The following is a 25,796-nucleotide window of genomic DNA, read 5'->3' as shown; positions in this document are numbered from 1 at the left end:
TATACGTGTATATTACACACTGACATATTACCCAGTCACTGCCCCCAGAGTATACGTGTATATTACACACTGACATATTACTCAGTCACTGCCCCCAGAGTATACGTGTATATTACACACTGACATATTACCCAGTCACTGCCCCCAGAGTATACGTGTATATTACATACTGACATATTACCCAGTCACTGCCCCCAGAGTATACGTGTATATTACACACTGACATATTACCCAGTCACTGCCCCCAGAGTATACGTGTATATTACATACTGACATATTACCCAGTCACTGCCCCCAGAGTATACGTGTATATTACATACTGACATATTACCCAGTCACTGCCCCCAGAGTATACGCGTATATTACATACTGACATATTACCTTGTCACTGCCCCCAGAGTATACGTGTATATTACATACTGACATATTACCCAGTCACTGCCCCCAGAGTATACGTGTATATTACGTACTGACATATTACCCAGTCACTGCCCCCAGAGTATACGTGTATATTACACACTGACATATTACCCAGTCACTGCCCCCAGAGTATACGTGTATATTACACACTGACATATTACCCAGTCACTGCCCCCAGAGTATACATGTATATTACACACTGACGTATTACCCAGTCACTGCCCCCAGAGTATACGTGTATATTACACACTGACATATTACCCAGTCACTGCCCCCAGAGTATACGTGTATATTACACACTGACATATTACCCAGTCACTGCCCCCAGAGTATACGTGTATATTACGTACTGACATATTACCCAGTCACTGCCCCCAGAGTATACGTGTATATTACGTACTGACATATTACCCAGTCACTGCCCCCCGAAGTATACGTGTATATTACATACTGACATATTACCCAGTCACTGCCCCCAGAGTATACGTGTATATTACACACTGACATATTACCCAGTCACTGCCCCCAGAGTATACGTGTATATTACACACTGACATATTACCCAGTCACTGCCCCCAGAGTATACGTGTATATTACATACTGACATATTACCCAGTCACTGCCCCCAGAGTATACGTGTATATTACATACTGACATATTACCCAGTCACTGCCCCCAGAGTATACGTGTATATTACGTACTGACATATTACCCAGTCACTGCCCCCAGAGTATACGTGTATATTACACACTGACATATTACCCAGTCACTGCTCCCAGAGTATACGTGTATATTACATACTGACATATTACCCAGTCACTGCCCCCAGAGTATACGCGTATATTACATACTGACATAATACCCAGTCACTGCCCCCAGAGTATACGTGTATATTACATACTGACATATTACCCAGTCACTGCCCCCAGAGTATACGTGTATATTACACACTGACATATTACCCAGTCACTGCCCCCAGAGTATACGTGTATATTACACACTGACATATTACCCAGTCACTGCCCCCAGAGTATACGTGTATATTACACACTGACATATTACCCAGTCATTGCCCCCAGAGTATACGTGTATATTACACACTGACATATTACCGAGTCATTGCCCCCAGAATATACGTGTATATTACATACTGACATATTACCCAGTCACTGCCCCCAGAGTATACGTGTATATTACACAATGACATATTACCCAGTCACTGCCCCCAGAGTATACGTGTATATTACATACTGACATATTACCCAGTCACTGCCCCCAGAGTATACGTGTATATTACACACTGACATATTACCCAGTCACTGCCCCCAGAGTATACGTGTATATTACACACTGACATATTACCCAGTCACTGCCCCCAGAGTATACGTGTATATTACACACTGACATATTACCCAGTCACTGCCCCCAGAGTATACGTGTATATTACACACTGACATATTACCCAGTCACTGCCCCCAGAGTATACGTGTATATTACACACTGACATATTACCCAGTCACTGCCCCCAGAGTATACGTGTATATTACATACTGACATATTACCCAGTCACTGCCCCCAGAGTATACGTGTATATTACACACTGACATATTACCCAGTCACTGCCCCCAGAGTATACGTGTATATTACATACTGACATATTACCCAGTCACTGCCCCCAGAGTATACGTGTATATTACATACTGACATATTACCCAGTCACTGCCCCCAGAGTATACGTGTATATTACGTACTGACATATTACCCAGTCACTGCCCCCAGAGTATACGTGTATATTACACACTGACATATTACCCAGTCACTGCCCCCAGAGTATACGTGTATATTACACACTGACATATTACCCAGTCACTGCCCCCAGAGTATACGTGTATATTACACACTGACATATTACCCAGTCACTGCCCCCAGAGTATACGTGTATATTACGTACTGACATATTACCCAGTCACTGCCCCCAGAGTATACGTGTATATTACGTACTGACATATTACCCAGTCACTGCCCCCAGAGTATACGTGTATATTACACACTGACATATTACCCAGTCACTGCCCCCAGAGTATACGTGTATATTACACACTGACATATTACCCAGTCACTGCCCCCAGAGTATACGTGTATATTACATACTGACATATTACCCAGTCACTGCCCCCAGAGTATACGTGTATATTACATACTGACATATTACCCAGTCACTGCCCCCAGAGTATACGTGTATATTACGTACTGACATATTACCCAGTCACTGCCCCCAGAGTATACGTGTATATTACGTACTGACATATTACCCAGTCACTGCCCCCAGAGTATACGTGTATATTACACACTGACATATTACCCAGTCACTGCCCCCAGAGTATACGTGTATATTACACACTGACATATTACCCAGTCACTGCCCCCAGGGTATACGTGTATATTACATACTGACATATTACCCAGTCACTGCCCCCAGAGTATACGTGTATATTACATACTGACATATTACCCAGTCACTGCCCCCAGAGTATACGTGTATATTACATACTGACATATTACCCAGTCACTGCCCCCAGAGTATACGTGTATATTACACACTGACATATTACCCAGTCACTGCCCCCAGAGTATACGTGTATATTACACACTGACATATTACCCAGTCACTGCCCCCAGAGTATACGTGTATATTACACACTGACATATTACCCAGTCACTGCCCCCAGAGTATACGTGTATATTACACACTGACATATTACCCAGTCACTGCCCCCAGAGTATACGTGTATATTACACACTGACATATTACCCAGTCATTGCCCCCAGAATATACGTGTATATTACACACTGACATATTACCCAGTCACTGCCCCCAGAGTATACGTGTATATTACATACTGACATATTACCCAGTCACTGCCCCCAGAGTATACGTGTATATTACACACTGACATATTACCCAGTCACTACCCCCAGAGTATACGTGTATATTACGTACTGACATATTACCCAGTCACTACCCCCAGAGTATACGTGTATATTACGTACTGACATATTACCCAGTCACTGCCCCCAGAGTATACGTGTATATTACGTACTGACATATTACCCAGTCACTGCCCCCAGAGTATACGTGTATATTACATACTGACATATTACCCAGTCACTGCCCCCAGAGTATACGTGTATATTACACACTGACATATTACCCAGTCACTGCCCCCAGAGTATACGTGTATATTACACACTGACATATTACCCAGTCACTGCCCCCAGAGTATACGTGTATATTACACACTGACATATTACCCAGTCACTGCCCCCAGAGTATACGTGTATATTACATACTGACATATTACACAGTCACTGCCCCCAGAGTATACGTGTATATTACACACTGACATATTACCCAGTCACTGCCCCCAGAGTATACGTGTATATTACACACTGACATATTACCCAGTCACTGCCCCCAGAGTATACGTGTATATTACGTACTGACATATTACCCAGTCACTGCCCCCAGAGTATACGTGTATATTACACACTGACATATTACCCAGTCACTGCCCCCAGAGTATACGTGTATATTACACACTGACATATTACCCAGTCACTGCCCCCAGAGTATACGTGTATATTACACACTGACATATTACCCAGTCACTGCCCCCAGAGTATACGTGTATATTACATACTGACATATTACCCAGTCACTGCCCCCAGAGTATACGTGTATATTACGTACTGACATATTACCCAGTCACTGCCCCCAGAGTATACGTGTATATTACGTACTGACATATTACCCAGTCACTGCCCCCAGAGTATACATGTATATTACACACTGACGTATTACCCAGTCACTGCCCCCAGAGTATACGTGTATATTACACACTGACATATTACCCAGTCACTGCCCCCAGAGTATACGTGTATATTACACACTGACATATTACCCAGTCACTGCCCCCAGAGTATACGTGTATATTACACACTGACATATTACCCAGTCACTGCCCCCAGAGTATACGTGTATATTACGTACTGACATATTACCCAGTCACTGCCCCCAGAGTATACGTGTATATTACGTACTGACATATTACCCAGTCACTGCCCCCCGAAGTATACGTGTATATTACATACTGACATATTACCCAGTCACTGCCCCCAGAGTATACGTGTATATTACACACTGACATATTACCCAGTCACTGCCCCCAGAGTATACGTGTATATTACACACTGACATATTACCCAGTCACTGCCCCCAGAGTATACGTGTATATTACATACTGACATATTACCCAGTCACTGCCCCCAGAGTATACGTGTATATTACATACTGACATATTACCCAGTCACTGCCCCCAGAGTATACGTGTATATTACGTACTGACATATTACCCAGTCACTGCCCCCAGAGTATACGTGTATATTACACACTGACATATTACCCAGTCACTGCTCCCAGAGTATACGTGTATATTACATACTGACATATTACCCAGTCACTGCCCCCAGAGTATACGCGTATATTACATACTGACATAATACCCAGTCACTGCCCCCAGAGTATACGTGTATATTACATACTGACATATTACCCAGTCACTGCCCCCAGAGTATACGTGTATATTACACACTGACATATTACCCAGTCACTGCCCCCAGAGTATACGTGTATATTACACACTGACATATTACCCAGTCACTGCCCCCAGAGTATACGTGTATATTACACACTGACATATTACCCAGTCATTGCCCCCAGAGTATACGTGTATATTACACACTGACATATTACCGAGTCATTGCCCCCAGAATATACGTGTATATTACATACTGACATATTACCCAGTCACTGCCCCCAGAGTATACGTGTATATTACACAATGACATATTACCCAGTCACTGCCCCCAGAGTATACGTGTATATTACATACTGACATATTACCCAGTCACTGCCCCCAGAGTATACGTGTATATTACACACTGACATATTACCCAGTCACTGCCCCCAGAGTATACGTGTATATTACACACTGACATATTACCCAGTCACTGCCCCCAGAGTATACGTGTATATTACACACTGACATATTACCCAGTCACTGCCCCCAGAGTATACGTGTATATTACACACTGACATATTACCCAGTCACTGCCCCCAGAGTATACGTGTATATTACACACTGACATATTACCCAGTCACTGCCCCCAGAGTATACGTGTATATTACATACTGACATATTACCCAGTCACTGCCCCCAGAGTATACGTGTATATTACACACTGACATATTACCCAGTCACTGCCCCCAGAGTATACGTGTATATTACATACTGACATATTACCCAGTCACTGCCCCCAGAGTATACGTGTATATTACATACTGACATATTACCCAGTCACTGCCCCCAGAGTATACGTGTATATTACGTACTGACATATTACCCAGTCACTGCCCCCAGAGTATACGTGTATATTACACACTGACATATTACCCAGTCACTGCCCCCAGAGTATACGTGTATATTACACACTGACATATTACCCAGTCACTGCCCCCAGAGTATACGTGTATATTACACACTGACATATTACCCAGTCACTGCCCCCAGAGTATACGTGTATATTACACACTGACATATTACCCAGTCACTGCCCCCAGAGTATACGTGTATATTACGTACTGACATATTACCCAGTCACTGCCCCCAGAGTATACGTGTATATTACGTACTGACATATTACCCAGTCACTGCCCCCAGAGTATACGTGTATATTACACACTGACATATTACCCAGTCACTGCCCCCAGAGTATACGTGTATATTACACACTGACATATTACCCAGTCACTGACCCCAGAGTATACGTGTATATTACATACTGACATATTACCCAGTCACTGCCCCCAGAGTATACGTGTATATTACATACTGACATATTACCCAGTCACTGCCCCCAGAGTATACGTGTATATTACGTACTGACATATTACCCAGTCACTGCCCCCAGAGTATACGTGTATATTACGTACTGACATATTACCCAGTCACTGCCCCCAGAGTATACGTGTATATTACACACTGACATATTACCCAGTCACTGCCCCCAGAGTATACGTGTATATTACACACTGACATATTACCCAGTCACTGCCCCCAGGGTATACGTGTATATTACATACTGACATATTACCCAGTCACTGCCCCCAGAGTATACGTGTATATTACATACTGACATATTACCCAGTCACTGCCCCCAGAGTATACGTGTATATTACATACTGACATATTACCCAGTCACTGCCCCCAGAGTATACGTGTATATTACACACTGACATATTACCCAGTCACTGCCCCCAGAGTATACGTGTATATTACACACTGACATATTACCCAGTCACTGCCCCCAGAGTATACGTGTATATTACACACTGACATATTACCCAGTCACTGCCCCCAGAGTATACGTGTATATTACACACTGACATATTACCCAGTCACTGCCCCCAGAGTATACGTGTATATTACACACTGACATATTACCCAGTCATTGCCCCCAGAATATACGTGTATATTACACACTGACATATTACCCAGTCACTGCCCCCAGAGTATACGTGTATATTACATACTGACATATTACCCAGTCACTGCCCCCAGAGTATACGTGTATATTACGTACTGACATATTACCCAGTCACTACCCCCAGAGTATACGTGTATATTACACACTGACATATTACCCAGTCACTGCCCCCAGAGTATACGTGTATATTACGTACTGACATATTACCCAGTCACTACCCCCAGAGTATACGTGTATATTACGTACTGACATATTACCCAGTCACTGCCCCCAGAGTATACGTGTATATTACACACTGACATATTACCCAGTCACTGCCCTCAGAATATACGTGTATATTACACACTGACATATTACCCAGTCACTGCCCCCAGAGTATACGTGTATATTACATACTGACATATTACCCAGTCACTGCCCCCAGAGTATACGTGTATATTACACACTGACATATTACCCAGTCACTGCCCCCAGAGTATACGTGTATATTACATACTGACATATTACCCAGTCACTGCCCCCAGAGTATACGTGTATATTACACACTGACATATTACCCAGTCACTGCCCCCAGAGTATACGTGTATATTACACACTGACATATTACCCAGTCACTGCCCCCAGAGTATACGTGTATATTACACACTGACATATTACCCAGTCACTGCCCCCAGAGTATATGTGTATATTACATACTGACATATTACCCAGTCACTGCCCCCAGAGTATACGTGTATATTACATACTGACATATTACCCAGTCACTGCCCCCAGAGTATACGTGTATATTACACACTGACATATTACCCAGTCACTGCCCCCAGAGTATACGTGTATATTACACACTGACATATTACCCAGTCACTGCCCCCAGAGTATACGTGTATATTACATACTGACATATTACCCAGTCACTGCCCCCAGAGTATACGTGTATATTACATACTGACATATTACACAGTCACTGCCCCCAGAGTATACGTGTATATTACACACTGACATATTACCCAGTCACTGCCCCCAGAGTATACGTGTATATTACACACTGACATATTACCCAGTCACTGCCCCCAGAGTATACGTGTATATTACGTACTGACATATTACCCAGTCACTGCCCCCAGAGTATACGTGTATATTACACACTGACATATTACCCAGTCACTGCCCCCAGAGTATACGTGTATATTACACACTGACATATTACCCAGTCACTGCCCCCAGAGTATACGTGTATATTACATACTGACATATTACCCAGTCACTGCCCCCAGAGTATACGTGTATATTACATACTGACATATTACCCAGTCACTGCCCCCAGAGTATACGTGTATATTACGTACTGACATATTACCCAGTCACTGCCCCCAGAGTATACGTGTATATTACGTACTGACATATTACCCAGTCACTGCCCCCAGAGTATACGTGTATATTACACACTGACATATTACCCAGTCACTGCCCCCAGAGTATACGTGTATATTACACACTGACATATTACCCAGTCACTGCCCCCAGGGTATACGTGTATATTACATACTGACATATTACCCAGTCACTGCCCCCAGAGTATACGTGTATATTACATACTGACATATTACCCAGTCACTGCCCCCAGAGTATACGTGTATATTACATACTGACATATTACCCAGTCACTGCCCCCAGAGTATACGTGTATATTACACACTGACATATTACCCAGTCACTGCCCCCAGAGTATACGTGTATATTACACACTGACATATTACCCAGTCACTGCCCCCAGAGTATACGTGTATATTACACACTGACATATTACCCAGTCACTGCCCCCAGAGTATACGTGTATATTACACACTGACATATTACCCAGTCACTGCCCCCAGAGTATACGTGTATATTACACACTGACATATTACCCAGTCATTGCCCCCAGAATATACGTGTATATTACACACTGACATATTACCCAGTCACTGCCCCCAGAGTATACGTGTATATTACATACTGACATATTACCCAGTCACTGCCCCCAGAGTATACGTGTATATTACGTACTGACATATTACCCAGTCACTACCCCCAGAGTATACGTGTATATTACACACTGACATATTACCCAGTCACTGCCCCCAGAGTATACGTGTATATTACGTACTGACATATTACCCAGTCACTACCCCCAGAGTATACGTGTATATTACGTACTGACATATTACCCAGTCACTGCCCCCAGAGTATACGTGTATATTACACACTGACATATTACCCAGTCACTGCCCTCAGAATATACGTGTATATTACACACTGACATATTACCCAGTCACTGCCCCCAGAGTATACGTGTATATTACATACTGACATATTACCCAGTCACTGCCCCCAGAGTATACGTGTATATTACACACTGACATATTACCCAGTCACTGCCCCCAGAGTATACGTGTATATTACATACTGACATATTACCCAGTCACTGCCCCCAGAGTATACGTGTATATTACACACTGACATATTACCCAGTCACTGCCCCCAGAGTATACGTGTATATTACACACTGACATATTACCCAGTCACTGCCCCCAGAGTATACGTGTATATTACACACTGACATATTACCCAGTCACTGCCCCCAGAGTATATGTGTATATTACATACTGACATATTACCCAGTCACTGCCCCCAGAGTATACGTGTATATTACATACTGACATATTACCCAGTCACTGCCCCCAGAGTATACGTGTATATTACACACTGACATATTACCCAGTCACTGCCCCCAGAGTATACGTGTATATTACACACTGACATATTACCCAGTCACTGCCCCCAGAGTATACGTGTATATTACATACTGACATATTACCCAGTCACTGCCCCCAGAGTATACGTGTATATTACATACTGACATATTACACAGTCACTGCCCCCAGAGTATACGTGTATATTACACACTGACATATTACCCAGTCACTGCCCCCAGAGTATACGTGTATATTACACACTGACATATTACCCAGTCACTGCCCCCAGAGTATACGTGTATATTACACACTGACATATTACCCAGTCACTGCCCCCAGAGTATACGTGTATATTACACACTGACATATTACCCAGTCACTGCCCCCAGAGTATACGTGTATATTACACACTGACATATTACCCAGTCACTGCCCCCAGAGTATACGTGTATATTACACACTGACATATTACCCAGTCACTGCCCCCAGAGTATATGTGTATATTACATACTGACATATTACCCAGTCACTGCCCCCAGAGTATACGTGTATATTACATACTGACATATTACCCAGTCACTGCCCCCAGAGTATACGTGTATATTACACACTGACATATTACCCAGTCACTGCCCCCAGAGTATACGTGTATATTACACACTGACATATTACCCAGTCACTGCCCCCAGAGTATACGTGTATATTACATACTGACATATTACCCAGTCACTGCCCCCAGAGTATACGTGTATATTACATACTGACATATTACACAGTCACTGCCCCCAGAGTATACGTGTATATTACACACTGACATATTACCCAGTCACTGCCCCCAGAGTATACGTGTATATTACACACTGACATATTACCCAGTCACTGCCCCCAGAGTATACGTGTATATTACACACTGACATATTACCCAGTCACTGCCCCCAGAGTATACGTGTATATTACACACTGACATATTACCCAGTCACTGCCCCCAGAGTATACGTGTATATTACACACTGACATATTACCTAGTCACTACCCCCAGAGTATACGTGTATATTACACACTGACATATTACCCAGTCACTGCCCCCAGAGTATACGTGTATATTACACACTGACATATTACCCAGTCACTGCCCCCAGAGTATACGTGTATATTACGTACTGACATATTACCCAGTCACTACCCCCAGAGTATACGTGTATATTACACACTGACATATTACCCAGTCACTACCCCCAGAGTATACGTGTATATTACACACTGACATATTACCCAGTCACTGCCCCCAGAGTATACGTGTATATTACACACTGACATATTACCTAGTCACTACCCCCAGAGTATACGTGTATATTACACACTGACATATTACCCAGTCACTGCCCCCAGAGTATACGTGTATATTACACACTGACATATTACCCAGTCACTGCCCCCAGAGTATACGTGTATATTACACACTGACATATTACCTAGTCACTACCCCCAGAGTATACGTGTATATTACGTACTGACATATTACCCAGTCACTGCCCCCAGAGTATACGTGTATATTACACACTGACATATTACCCAGTCACTGCCCCCAGAGTATACGTGTATATTACACACTGACATATTACCCAGTCACTGCCCCCAGAGTATACGTGTATATTACACACTGACATATTACCCAGTCACTGCCCCCAGAGTATACGTGTATATTACACACTGACATATTACCCAGTCACTGCCCCCAGAGTATACGTGTATATTACGTACTGACATATTACCCAGTCACTGCCCCCAGAGTATACGTGTATATTACATACTGACATATTACCTAGTCACTACCCCCAGAGTATACGTGTATCTTACACACTGACATATTACCCAGTCACTGCCCCCAGATACCAGTGGAATATAATTTTACATATATTTTCTTTTGTCGTGGTGCAAATTTAGGTTTTTTCTGCATACTCCCAGATATCCTCCCAGTTATCGCTATCAATAATAATATTTAAATCTTCAGCCCATTTGAGCGTGTATAAATGTAGAGAGGTGAGTGCGTTATTAGTAGCTTCTGAAGGCTTACCCTGACCGGGTGTGGAAGAGTTATGGACAGAGGGGCTATACAGAAGAAAGCGGGTCTGGGGTTACTGGTCATCCATTTAGTCTCTTCTGATTTATGCAGACGTGGGGTCAGTGTTTGTGGATAAAGGTGACTTTTCGCTGACGATAGCAGTTCCAAGGCTGCGCCTGTGGCAGTACGCCCAGAATTATAGCGATACAATGTATCAGTACCCTGACGCACTTTGTGATTGTTCCCGTTCTGTATGAAGGAATGTGCCAGTGGGCAAGGTTTGCTCTGAGACTATTTCAGAATATCATGTGCTTCCCAGAGAGATTAAAACTTAACTTTGCTAAAAACAAATATATGGGAGGGAGTATTTTATGCTAACCAAGCTCAGATAAAGCCTATGTCGGGTTTTTAGATTGTAATAGGGCAGTGCCGCCTTATCTGCTGTAACCGAGGGTATACATACTGGGGGTGGTATTATTACCCCACCCCAGATCACGCGGAAGCCGCTTGCTAATGTGCCATCTCCTTGTGCCCTCGCAATAAAGATTCCTTGATACTCACTGAACCTGTCTGCAGTTCTTGTTGCCCCTGGGGTACCCCTGAGAAGCTGCGTTCACAGTGCCTTACTAACTACCACCCTGTATCCCTCCTGCCAGTTGCCTCCTAATTGCTAGAACGTCTTGTGATCTCCCGTGTGATCAATGTTCTTAAATCACATGCTCCCCTGGACCCTTTACAATCTGCCTTTCCCAATGTAACCAATGATGTACATATAGAAAATTCCCGCGGTCCCTCTTACTTAGTAATCCTGCTCGATCTCTCAGCTCCCTTCGATATTGTTGATCACGCTTCTCTTTCATACTTTACACTCTCTTGGTAGCCATCACCCAGCTCTATCCTGGTTACCATCACACCTCTCCCATCGCACATGCTCCAGCTGTGTTGCTAACATGTCTTCGTCTCCTGTTGATCTGTGTGTTGGTATACCTCAGGGCTCTGTTCTGGGACCTCTCACTACATACTATCACCTGGTGATCTCATCCTTTGGCTTTAAGTATAATTTCTATGCAGATATATATCCACCACACCACACTCTTGCAATCCAGTCCCAGGTCTCGGGTTGCCGCTTGGCTATATCCTCGTGGATGTCTATAACTGATCTCCTCGTATATCCTCCTGAATCTGGCCTAATATCACCTTTTCCCATCACCATAAATGGTTCTACCATCTATTCTGTCACAAAGCACATGCCTAGGAGTTACATTTGACTCATGCCTTTCATTCTCCTTTCACATTCACGCTATGGCTTTTGTGTGTCACTTCTTCCTCCGTAATATTGCCAAGATCCGCCCTTTCCTTTATCAATCTGCTGCAAAACCTCCAATGCATGCCCTTATCCTCTCCCACCTGGATTATTGTAGCACACTTCCTAACAGGCTCCCTGCTTCACAACTTCCTCCTTTGCAATCTATCCCAAACTCTGCTGCTTGAATAATTTCCTTTTCTCCCACAACAGTATCTGCTCACCTCCTCCTTAAATCTCTCTCCTGGTTTCCCATCAAGTTTCGGATCACCTACAAAGTTCTCCTCCTTCCCCTTCACGGCTCTTCATTCATCTGCTCCTCCCTACATATATCCGCTCTGCTCTCGCTGTCCCCCCGCTCATCTCCTGCGCTCTGCCCATAACGGTCTCCTCCCCGCCCCCTTTACCTCTAATCCTCTCTCGCTTTAAACCCTTCTCCCTCACTGACCCTCACACTCCGTAAACGCTGAGCACCCCCTCTCCCCACCTTTAAGTCAAACATTAAAACTCACCTTTTTAAATGCAGCATATCAATAGCCTGGACTCATATCTAACAGTCCCACAGTCATTGTGGCCAAGCACTGCTATCTACAGCACTTACTCCCTCACCTGCGGTCTCCCTGTAACTCTCCCATCAGACCTCTTAGATTGTAAGCTCTCTGGGGCAGGGATTTCCTTTCCTAATGTCTGTCATGTACTGTGCTGTGCCTCTTGTGTAAAGCTGGGAGTACACTGATGTGTATAAAGCTATACATAGTGTAATGCTGTGCCTCTTGTGTAAAGCTGGGAGTACACTGATGTGTATAAAGCTATACATAGTGTAATGCTGTGCCTCTTGTGTAAAGCTGGGAGTACACTGATGTGTATAAAGCTATACATAGTGTAATGCTGTGCCTCTTGTGTAAAGCTGGGAGTACACTGATGTGTATAAAGCTATACATAGTGTAATGCTGTGCCTCTTGTGTAAAGCTGGGAGTACACTGATGTGTATAAAGCTATACATAGTGTAATGCTGTGCCTCCTCTCTCACTATAGGGTCACTGTCTGCACTGCACATAACCAGGAGCTACAAAAGAAAGTCCAACAGCTGCAGAAGCAAAACATGTGAGGGTCACTGTGCGGGGTCACTGCGGGTCAGGGTCACTGCGGGTCAGGGTCACTGCGGGTCAGGGTCACTGCGGGTCAGGGTCACTGCGGGTCAGGGTCACTGTGGGTCAGGGTCACTGTGCGGGGTCACTGTCTCATGTCACCTCTCTGTCCCCAGGTCTGTGTCACATGTCACCTTTCTGTCCCCGGGTCTGTGTCACATGTCACCTCTCTGTCCCCGGGTCTGTGTCACATGTCACCTCTCTGTCCCCGGGTCTGTGTCACGTGTCACCTCTCTGTCCCCGGGTCTGTGTCACATGTCACCTCTCTGTCCCTGGGTCTGTCTCATGTCACTTCTCTATCCCAGGTCTGTGTCACATGTCACCTCTCTGTCCCCAGGTCTGTGTCACATGTCACCTCTCTGTCCCCGGGTCTGTCTCACGTCATCTCTCTGTCCCCGGGTCTGTGTCACACGTCACCTCTCTGTCCCCGGGTCTGTGTCACACGTCACCTCTCTGCCCCCGGGTCTGTGTCACACGTCACCTCTCTGTCCCCGGGTCTGTGTCACACGTCACCTCTCTGTCCCCGGGTCTGTGTCACACGTCACCTCTCTGTCCCCGGGTCTGTGTCTCACGTCACCTCTCTGTCCCCAGGTCTGTGTCACAGGTCACCTCTCTGTCCCCGGGTCTGTGTCTCACGTCACCTCTCTGCCCCCGGGTCTGTGTCACATGTCACCTCTCTGTCCCCAGGTCTGTCTCATGTCACCTCTCTGTCCCCGGGTCTGTCTCACATGTCACCTCTCTGTCCCCGGGTCTGTGTCACGTGTCACCTCTCTGTCCCTGGGTCTGTCTCATGTCACTTCTCTGTCCCTGGTCTGTGTCACATGTCACCTCTCTGTCCCCGGGTCTGTGTCACATGTCACCTCTCTGTCCCCGGGTCTGTGTCTCATGTCACCTCTCTGTCCCCAGGTCTGTGTCACATGTCACCTCTCTGTCCCCGGGTCTGTGTCTCATGTCACCTCTCTGTCCCCGGGTCTGTGTCACACGTCACCTCTCTGCCTCCGGGTCTGTGTCTCACGTCACCTCTCTGTCCCCGGGTCTGTGTCACATGTCACCTCTCTGTCCCCGGGTCTGTGTCACATGTCACCTCTCTGTCCCCGGGTCTGTGTCTCATGTCACCTCTCTGTCCCCGGGTCTGTGTCACGTGTCACCTCTCTGTCCCCGGGTCTGTGTCACTTGTCACCTCTCTGTCCCCGGGTCTGTGTCACGTGTCACCTCTCTGTCCCTGGGTCTGTCTCATGTCACTTCTCTGTCCCTGGTCTGTGTCACTTCTCTGTCCCCGGGTCTGTGTCACTTCTCTGTCCCAGGTCTGTGTCACATGTCACCTCTCTGTCCCCAGGTCTGTGTCACATGTCACCTCTGTCCCCAGGTCTGTGTCACATGTCACCTCTGTCCCTGGGTCTGTGTCACACGTCTCCTCTCTGTTCCGGGTCTGTGTCTCATGTCACCTCTCTGTCCCCGGGTCTGTGTCACATGTCACCTCTCTGTCCCCGGGTCTGTCTCACATGTCACCTCTCTGTCCCCGGGTCTGTGTCACGTGTCACCTCTCTGTCCCCGGGTCTGTGTCACATGTCACCTCTCTGTCCCCTGGTCTGTGTCACATGTCACCTCTCTGTCCCCGGGTCTGTGTCACCTCTCTGCCCCTGGGTCTGTCTCATGTCACTTCTCTGTCCCCGGGTCTGTCTCATGTCACCTCTCTGTCCCCGGGTCTGTGTCTCATGTCACCTCTCTGTCCCCGGGTCTGTCTCATGTCACCTCTCTGTCCCCGGGTCTGTCTCATGTCACCTCTCTGTCCCCGGGTCTGTCTCATGTCACCTCTCTGCCCCCGGGTCACTGTCTCATGTCACCTCTCTGTCCCCGGGTCTGTGTCTCATGTCACCTCTCTGTCCCCGGGTCTGTCTCATGTCACCTCTCTGTCCCCGGGTCTGTGTCACACGTCACCTCTCTGCCCCCGGGTCTGTGTCACATGTCACCTCTCTGTCCCCGGGTCTGTGTCTCATGTCACCTCTCTGCCCCCGGGTCTGTCACATGTCACATCTCTGCCCCCGGGTCTGTGTCACATGTCACCTCTCTGTCCCCGGGTCTGTGTCACATGTCACCTCTCTGTCCCCGGGTCTGTGTCACATGTCACCTCTCTGTCCCCGGGTCTGTGTCTCACGTCACCTCTCTGCCCCCGGGTCTGTGTCTCACGTCACCTCTCTGTCCCCGGGTCTGTGTCACATGTCACCTCTCTGTCCCCGGGTCTGTGTCACATGTCACCTCTCTGTCCCCGGGTCTGTGTCACATGTCACCTCTCTGTCCCCGGGTCTGTCTCATGTCACCTCTCTGTCCCCGGGTCTGTGTCACACGTCACCTCTCTGCCCCCGGGTCTGTGTCACATGTCACCTCTCTGTCCCCGGGTCTGTGTCTCATGTCACCTCTCTGCCCCCGGGTCTGTCTCATGTCACCTCTCTGTCCCCAGGTCTGTCACATGTCACCTCTCTGTCCCCGGGTCTGTCACATGTCACATCTCTGCCCCCGGGTCTGTGTCACATGTCACCTCTCTGTCCCCGGGTCTGTCTCATGTCACCTCTCTGTCCCCGGGTCTGTGTCTCATGTCACCTCTCTGTCCCCGGGTCTGTCTCATGTCACCTCTCTGTCCCCGGGTCTGTCTCATGTCACCTCTCTGCCCCCGGGTCACTGTCTCATGTCACCTCTCTGTCCCCGGGTCTGTCTCATGTCACCTCTCTGTCCCTGGGTCTGTGTCTCATGTCACCTCTCTGTCCCCGGGTCTGTCTCATGTCACCTCTCTGCCCCCGGGTCTGTGTCACTCGTCACCTCTCTGTCCCCGGGTCTGTGTCACACGTCACCTCTCTGTTCCGGGTCTGTGTCTCACGTCACCTCTCTGTCCCCGGGTCTGTGTCACATGTCACCTCTCTGTCCCCGGGTCTGTCTCACATGTCACCTCTCTGTCCCCGGGTCTGTGTCACGTGTCACCTCTCTGTCCCCGGGTCTGTGTCACGTGTCACCTCTCTGTCCCCTGGTCTGTGTCACATGTCACCTCTCTGTCCCCGGGTCTGTGTCACCTCTCTGCCCCCGGGTCTGTCTCATGTCACCTCTCTGTCCCCGGGTCTGTCTCATGTCACCTCTCTGTCCCCGGGTCTGTGTCTCATGTCACCTCTCTGTCCCCGGGTCTGTCTCATGTCACCTCTCTGTCCCCGGGTCTGTCTCATGTCACCTCTCTGCCCCCGGGTCACTGTCTCATGTCACCTCTCTTTCCCCGGGTCTGTCTCATGTCACCTCTCTGTCCCCGGGTCTGTGTCTCATGTCACCTCTCTGTCCCCGGGTCTGTCTCATGTCACCTCTCTGCCCCCGGGTCACTGTCTCATGTCACCTCTCTGTCCCCGGGTCTGTCTCATGTCACCTCTCTGCCCCCGGGTCACTGTCTCATGTCACCTCTCTGTCCCCGGGTCTGTCTCATGTCACCTCTCTGCCCCCGGGTCACTGTCACATGTCACCTCTCTGCCCCCGGGTCACTGTCACATGTCACCTCTCTGCCCCCGGGTCTGTCTCATGTCACCTCTCTGTCCCGGGTCTGTCTCATGTCACCTCTCTGTCCCCGGGTCTGTGTCTAATGTCACCTCTCTGTCCCCGGGTCTGTCTCATGTCACCTCTCTGTCCCCGGGTCTGTCTCATGTCACCTCTCTGTCCCCGGGTCTGTGTCTCATGTCACCTCTCTGTCCCCGGGTCTGTGTCACACTTCACCTCTCTGCCCCCTGTCTGTGTCACATGTCACCTCTCTGTCCCCGGGTCTGTGTCTCATGTCACCTCTCTGTCCCCGGGTCTGTGTCACATGTCACCTCTCTGTCCCCGGGTCTGTGTCACATGTCACCTCTCTGTCCCCGGGTCTGTGTCTCATGTCACCTCTCTGTCCCCGGGTCTGTGTCTCATGTCACCTCTCTGTCCCCGGGTCTGTGTCTCATGTCACCTCTCGGTCCCCGGGTCTGTGTCACATGTCACCTCTCTGCCCCCTGGTCTGTGTCACATGTCACCTCTCTGTCCCCGGGTCTGTGTCTCATGTCACCTCTCTGTCCCCGGGTCTGTGTCACATGTCACCTCTCTGTCCCCGGGTCTGTGTCTCATGTCACCTCTCTGTCCCCGGGTCTGTGTCTCACGTCACCTCTCTGTCCCCGGGTCTGTCACATGTCACATCTCTGCCCCCGGGTCTGTGTCACATGTCACCTCTCTGTCCCCGGGTCTGTGTCTCATGTCACCTCTCTGCCCCCGGGTCTGTGTCTCAGGTCACCTCTCTGCCCCCGGGTCTGTGTCTCACGTCACCTCTCTGTCCCCGGGTCTGTGTCACATGTCACCTCTCTGTCCCCGGGTCTGTGTCACATGTCACCTCTCTGTCCCCGGGTCTGTCTCATGTCACCTCTCTGTCCCCGGGTCTGTCTCATGTCACCTCTCTGTCCCCAGGTCTGTCTCATGTCACCTCTCTGTCCCCGGGTCTGTCTCATGTCACCTCTCTGTCCCCAGGTCTGTCTCATGTCACCTCTCTGTCCCCGGGTCTGTCTCACATGTCACCTCTCTGTCCCCGGGTCTGTGTCACATGTCACCTCTCTGTCCCCGGGTCTGTGTCTCATGTCACCTCTCTGTCCCCGGGTCTGTGTCACGTGTCACCTCTCTGTCCCCGGGTCTGTGTCACGTGTCACCTCTCTGTCCCCGGGTCTGTGTCTCATGTCACCTCTCTGCCCCCGGGTCTGTCTCATGTCACCTCTCTGTCCCCGGGTCTGTCTCACGTCACCTCTCTGTCCCCGGGTCTGTGTCTCACGTCACCTCTATGTCCCCGGGTCTGTGTTTCACGTCACCTCTCTGTCCCCGGGTCTGTGTCACATGTCACCTCTCTGTCCCCGGGTCTGTGTCACATGTAACCTCTCTGTCCCCGGGTCTGTCTCATGTCACCTCTCTGCCCCCGGGTCACTGTCTCATGTCACCTCTCTGTCCCCGGGTCTGTCTCATGTCACCTCTCTGTCCCCGGGTCACTGTCTCATGTCACCTCTCTGTCCCTGGGTCTGTGTCTCATGTCACCTCTCTGTCCCCGGGTCTGTCTCATGTCACCTCTCTGTCCCCGGGTCTGTCTCATGTCACCTCTCTGTCCCCGGGTCTGTGTCACACGTCACCTCTCTGCCCCCGGGTCTGTGTCACATGTCACCTCTCTGTCCCCGGGTCTGTGTCTCATGTCACCTCTCTGTCCCCGGGTCTGTGTCTCACGTCACCTCTCTGTCCCCGGGTCTGTGTCACACGTCACCTCTCTGTCCCCGGGTCTGTGTCTCATGTCACCTTTCTGTCCCCGGGTCTGTGTCACACGTCACCTCTCTGCCCCCGGGTCTGTGTCACATGTCACCTCTCTGTCCCCGGGTCTGTCTCATGTCACCTCTCTGTCCCCGGGTCTGTGTCACATGTCACCTCTCTGTCCCCGGGTCTGTCTCATGTCACCTCTCTGTCCCCGGGTCTGTGTCACATGTCACCTCTCTGTCCCCGGGTCTGTGTCACGTGTCACCTCTCTGTCCCCGGGTCTGTGTCACGTGTCACCTCTCTGTCCCCTGGTCTGTGTCACGTGTCACCTCTCTGTCCCCGGGTCTGTGTCACCTCTCTGCCCCTGGGTCTGTCTCATGTCACCTCTCTGTCCCCGGGTCTGTCTCATGTCACCTCTCTGCCCCCGGGTCACTGTCTCATGTCACCTCTCTGTCCCCGGGTCACTGTCTCATGTCACCTCTCTGTCCCCGGGTCTGTGTCACCTCTCTGCCCCCGGGTCTGTCTCATGTCACCTCTCTGTCCCCGGGTCTGTCACATGTCACCTCTCTGCCCCCGGGTCTGTGTCACATGTCACCTCTCTGTCCCCGGGTCTGTCTCATGTCACCTCTCTGTCCCCGGGTCTGTGTCACATGTCACCTCTCTGTCCCCGGGTCTGTGTCACACGTCACCTCTCTGCCCCCGGGTCTGTCTCATGTCACCTCTCTGTCCCCGGGTCTGTCTCATGTCACCTCTCTGCCCCCGGGTCACTGTCTCATGTCACCTCTCTGTCCCCGGGTCTGTGTCACACGTCACCTCTCTGTCCCCGGGTCTGTGTCTAATGTCACCTCTCTGTCCCCGGGTCTGTCTCATGTCACCTCTGTCCCCGGGTCTGTCTCATGTCACCTCTCTGTCCCCGGGTCTGTGTCTCATGTCACCTCTCTGTCCCCGGGTCTGTGTCACATGTCACCTCTCTGTCCCCGGGTCTGTGTCACATGTCACCTCTCTGCCCCCGGGTCTGTCACATGTCACATCTCTGCCCCCGGGTCTGTGTCACATGTCACACCTCTGCCCCCGGGTCTGTCACATGTCACCTCTCTGTCCCCGGGTCTGTGTCTCAGGTCACCTCTCTGTCCCCGGGTCTGTGTCTCACGTCACCTCTCTGCCCCCGGGTCTGTGTCTCACGTCACCTCTCTGTCCCCGGGTCTGTGTCACATGTCACCTCTCTGTCCCCAGGTCTGTGTCACATGACACCTCTCTGTCCCCGGGTCTGTCTCATGTCACCTCTCTGCCCCTGGGTCTGTCTCATGTCACCACTCTGTCCCCGGGTCTGTCTCATGTCACCTCTCTGTCCCCGGGTCTGTCTCATGTCACCTCTCTGTCCCCGGGTCTGTCTCATGTCACCTCTCTGTCCCCGGGTCTGTCTCATGTCACCTCTCTGTCCCCGGGTCTGTCTCATGTCACCTCTCTGTCCCCGGGTCTGTCTCATGTCACCTCTCTGTCCCCAGGTCTGTCTCATGTCACCTCTCTGCCCCCGGGTCTGTGTCACACGTCACCTCTCTGCCCCCGGGTCTGTGTCACACGTCACCTCTCTGTCCCCGGGTCTGTGTCACATGTCACCTCTCTGTCCCCGGGTCTGTCTCATGTCACCTCTCTGTCCCCGGGTCTGTCTCATGTCACCTCTCTGTCCCCGGGTCTGTCTCATGTCACCTCTCTGTCCCCGGGTCTGTCTCATGTCACCTCTCTGTCCCCGGGTCTGTGTCTCATGTCACCTCTCTGTCCCCGGGTCTGTCTTATGTCACCTCTCTGTCCCCAGGTCTGTGTCACACGTCACCTCTCTGCCCCCGGGTCTGTGTCACACGTCACCTCTCTGTCCCCGGGTCTGTGTCACACGTCACCTCTCTGTCCCCGGGTCTGTGTCACACGTCACCTCTCTGCCCCCGGGTCTGTGTCACACGTCACCTCTCTGTCCCCGGGTCTGTGTCACACGTCACCTCTCTGTCCCCGGGTCTGTGTCTCACGTCACCTCTCTGTCCCCGGGTCTGTGTCACAGGTCACCTCTCTGTCCCCGGGTCTGTGTCTCACGTCACCTCTCTGTCCCCGGGTCTGTTTCACATGTCACCTCTCTGTCCCCGGGTCTGTGTCACATGTCACCTCTCTGTCCCCGGGTCTGTGTCACATGTCACCTCTCTGTCCCCGGGTCTGTGTCTCATGTCACCTCTCTGTCCCCGGGTCTGTGTCACATGTCACCTCTCTGTCCCCGGGTCTGTGTCACATGTCACCTCTCTGTCCCCGGGTCTGTGTCACATGTCACCTCTCTGCCCCCGGGTCTGTGTCTCACGTCACCTCTCTGCCCCCGGGTCTGTGTCACATGTCACCTCTCTGTCCCCGGGTCTGTCTCACATGTCACCTCTCTGTCCCCGGGTCTGTGTCACGTGTCACCTCTCTGTCCCCGGGTCTGTGTCACGTGTCACCTCTCTGTCCCCAGGTCTGTGTCACGTGTCACCTCTCTGTCCCCGGGTCTGTGTCACGTGTCACCTCTCTGTCCCCGGGTCTGTGTCACATGTCACCTCTCTGCCCCCAGGTCTGTCTCATGTCACCTCTCTGCCCCCGGGTCACTGTCTCATGTCACCTCTCTGTCCCCGGGTCTGTGTCTCATGTCACCTCTCTGTCCCCGGGTCTGTCTCATGTCACCTCTCTGTCCCCGGGTCTGTCTCATGTCACCTCTCTGCCCCCGGGTCTGTGTCACATGTCACCTCTCTGTCCCCAGGTCTGTGTCTCATGTCACCTCTCTGCCCCCGGGTCTGTGTCTCACGTCACCTCTCTGTCCCCGGGTCTGTCTCATGTCACCTCTCTGTCCCCGGGTCTGTGTCACACGTCACCTCTCTGCCCCCGGGTCTGTGTCATATGTCACCTCTCTGTCCCCGGGTCTGTGTCTCATGTCACCTCTCTGCCCCCGGGTCTGTCACATGTCACATCTCTGCCCCCGGGTCTGTGTCACATGTCACCTCTCTGTCCCCAGGTCTGTCTCATGTCACCTCTCTGTCCCCGGGTCTGTCTCATGTCACCTCTCTGTCCCCGCGTCTGTGTCTCATGTCACCTCTCTGTCCCCGGGTCTGTCTCATGTCACCTCTCTGTCCCCGGGTCTGTGTCACACGTCACCTCTCTGCCCCCGGGTCTGTGTCACATGTCACCTCTCTGTCCCCGGGTCTGTGTCTCATGTCACCTCTCTGCCCCCGGGTCTGTCACATGTCACATCTCTGCCCCCGGGTCTGTGTCACATGTCACCTCTCTGTCCCCGTGTCTGTGTCACGTGTCACCTCTCTGTCCCCGGGTCTGTCTCAGGTCACCTCTCTGTTCCCGGGTCTGTCTCATGTCACCTCTCTGACCCCGGGTCTGTCTCATGTCACCTCTCTGTCCCCGGGTCTGTGTCTCATGTCACCTCTCTGTCCCCGGGTCTGTCTCATGTCACCTCTCTGTCCCCGGGTCTGTGTCTCACGTCACCTCTCTGCCCCCGGGTCTGTGTCTCACGTCACCTCTCTGTCCCCGGGTCTGTGTCACATGTCACCTCTCTGTCCCCGGGTCTGTGTCACATGTCACCTCTCTGCCCCCGGGTCTGTGTCTCATGTCACCTCTCTGTCCCCGGGTCTGTCTCATGTCACCTCTCTGTCCCCGGGTCTGTGTCACACGTCACATCTCTGCCCCCGGGTCTGTGTCACATGTCACCTCTCTGTCCCCGTGTCTGTGTCACGTGTCACCTCTCTGTCCCCGGGTCTGTCTCAGGTCACCTCTCTGTTCCCGGGTCTGTCTCATGTCACCTCTCTGACCCCGGGTCTGTCTCATGTCACCTCTCTGTCCCCGGGTCTGTGTCTCATGTCACCTCTCTGTCCCCGGGTCTGTCTCATGTCACCTCTCTGTCCCCGGGTCTGTGTCTCACGTCACCTCTCTGCCCCCGGGTCTGTGTCTCACGTCACCTCTCTGTCCCCGGGTCTGTGTCACATGTCACCTCTCTGTCCCCGGGTCTGTGTCACATGTCACCTCTCTGCCCCCGGGTCTGTGTCTCATGTCACCTCTCTGTCCCCGGGTCTGTCTCATGTCACCTCTCTGTCCCCGGGTCTGTGTCACACGTCACCTCTCTGCCCCCGGGTCTGTGTCACATGTCACCTCTCTGTCCCCGGGTATGTGTCTCATGTCACCTCTCTGCCCCCGGGTCTGTGTCACATGTCACCTCTCTGCCTCCGGGTCTGTGTCTCATGTCATCTCTCTGTCCCCGGGTCTGTCTCATGCCACCTCTCTGTCCCCGGGTCTGTCTCATGTCACCTCTCTGTCCCCGGGTCTGTCTCATGTCACCTCTCTGTCCCCGGGTCACTGTCTCATGTCACCTCTCTGTCCTCAGGTCTGTCTCATGTCACCTCTCTGTCCCCGGGTCTGTGTCACATGTCACCTCTCTGTCCCCGGGTCTGTCTCATGTCACCTCTCTGTCCCCGGGTCACTGTCTCATGTCACCTCTCTGTCCCCGGGTCACTGTCTCATGTCACCTCTCTATCCCCAGGTCTGTCACATGTCACCTCTCTGCCCCCAGGTCTGTGTCACATGTCACCTCTCTTCCCTCAGGTCTGTGTCACATGTCACCTCTCTGCCCCCGGGTCTGTGTCTCATGTCATCTCTCTGTCCCCAGGTCTGTGTTTCACATCACCTCTCTGTCCCCAGGTCTGTCACATGTCACCTCTCTGTCCCCGGGTCTGTGTCTCATGTCACCTCTCTGTCCCCAGATCTGTTTCTCATGTCACCTCTCTGCCCCCAGGTCTTTGCTGCAGCAGTTACAGGCTTTAATGAGACAGACTGGAGCCAAGACCACAACATCCAGCACCTGTGTCATGGTGAGCGTACGCACGCACGCGCACACACGCACGCGCACACACGCACACGTACAGTACGCACGTACAGTACGCACGCACACACGCACACACAAACACACGCGCACACACGCACACGTGCACACACACACACGCACGCACGTGCACACACACGCACACACACACACACAAACACACACAAATACACGTACACACACGTACACACAAACACACGCACACGTACACACACACGTACACACACACGCACGTATACACACGTACACGCACGCACACACGTACACGCACGCACACACTGTCCTCCCTAATAAACACAAAGAAGGAAACACAGCGCGCGACTCATAGTGAAATCAATATATTAAAAATGAATAAATAATGAAGGTGGTATTATTGCACGTACAAAAAATCAATTAAACTCGGGCAGTACATGAATTTCGGCACATGTTACCGGCACATGTTACCGGCACGGATCCGCCTCTGGCCGAGCAGCAAAGCGCGGTAATGTGTGGAAGCTCCAGTACCCGCTGTCCTGCTCGCTCACCGGTCCCCCCGTTAGCCATTAGTTTGGAAGCACCGCAGCTGTGGGAACTCTGTACTTCTCACGGCTTCAGCTTCCTGGTGTGACGTCACTCTTACCGCGTCACACGGTCTGTACGGAGGCTCCGTGGTTCAAATCGGCACAGAGGGGCAGAAAGTCGTGTGTGCCCAAATCCTCCAAACGTGTAGCATGTGGATTAGTTCCTAAATAGAGGTATAAATGTCACCCCTTACAGTCATCAGTATCCCACGCGTTTCGTTAAAACAGGGACATGTACCCTGTAATAATCCCGTCACAGAACAGATAGGGAGAGTAACACGGCTGTAATAATCCCGTCACAGAACAGATAGGGAGAGTAACACGGCTGTAACAATCCCGTCACAGAACAGATAGGGAGAGTAACACGGCTGTAATAATCCCGTCACAGAACAGATAGGGGGAGTAACACGGCTGTAATAATCCCGTCACAGTACAGATAGGGAGAGTAACACGGCTGTAATAATCCCGTCACAGAACAGATAGGGAGAGTAACACGGCTGTAATAATCCCGTCACAGAACAGACAGGGAGAGTAACACGGCTGTAATAATCCCGTCACAGAACAGACAGGGAGAGTAACACGGCTGTAATAATCCCGTCACAGAACAGACAGGGAGAGTAACACGGCTGTAATAATCCCGTCACAGAACAGACAGGGAGAGTAACACGGCTGTAATAATCCCGTCACAGAACAGATAGGGAGAGTAACACGGCTGTAATAATCCCGTCACAGAACAGACAGGGAGAGTAACACCGCTGTAATAATCCCGTCACAGAACAGATAGGGAGAGTAACACGGCTGTA

The 25,796-nt window shown here is 50.5% G+C and overlaps 1 protein-coding gene across 1 annotated transcript in view; it reads left to right on the top strand.

Annotated features, from left to right (window-relative positions):
- LOC142477110 (cyclic AMP-responsive element-binding protein 3-like protein 4) overlaps positions 1–24,422 on the top strand; it is a gene marked incomplete at its 3' end in the record, with an annotated part of 31,387 nt that extends 6,965 nt beyond the window's left edge. The window contains exons 3-4 of the mRNA XM_075582158.1: positions 14,162–14,230; positions 24,347–24,422. Of these exons, the coding sequence (XP_075438273.1) occupies positions 14,162–14,230; positions 24,347–24,422 (145 nt within the window). The remainder of the gene's footprint in view (positions 1–14,161; positions 14,231–24,346) is intronic.
- Between the last annotated feature and the right edge of the window lie 1,374 nt (positions 24,423–25,796).

Source organism: Ascaphus truei, unplaced genomic scaffold (assembly GCF_040206685.1).
Source record: "Ascaphus truei isolate aAscTru1 unplaced genomic scaffold, aAscTru1.hap1 HAP1_SCAFFOLD_1953, whole genome shotgun sequence".
In the NCBI taxonomy this organism is placed as follows: Eukaryota; Metazoa; Chordata; class Amphibia; order Anura; family Ascaphidae; genus Ascaphus; species Ascaphus truei.
The sequence above is the reverse complement of the archived record's forward strand: the minus strand, read 5'-3'. Positions and strand labels throughout refer to the sequence as shown.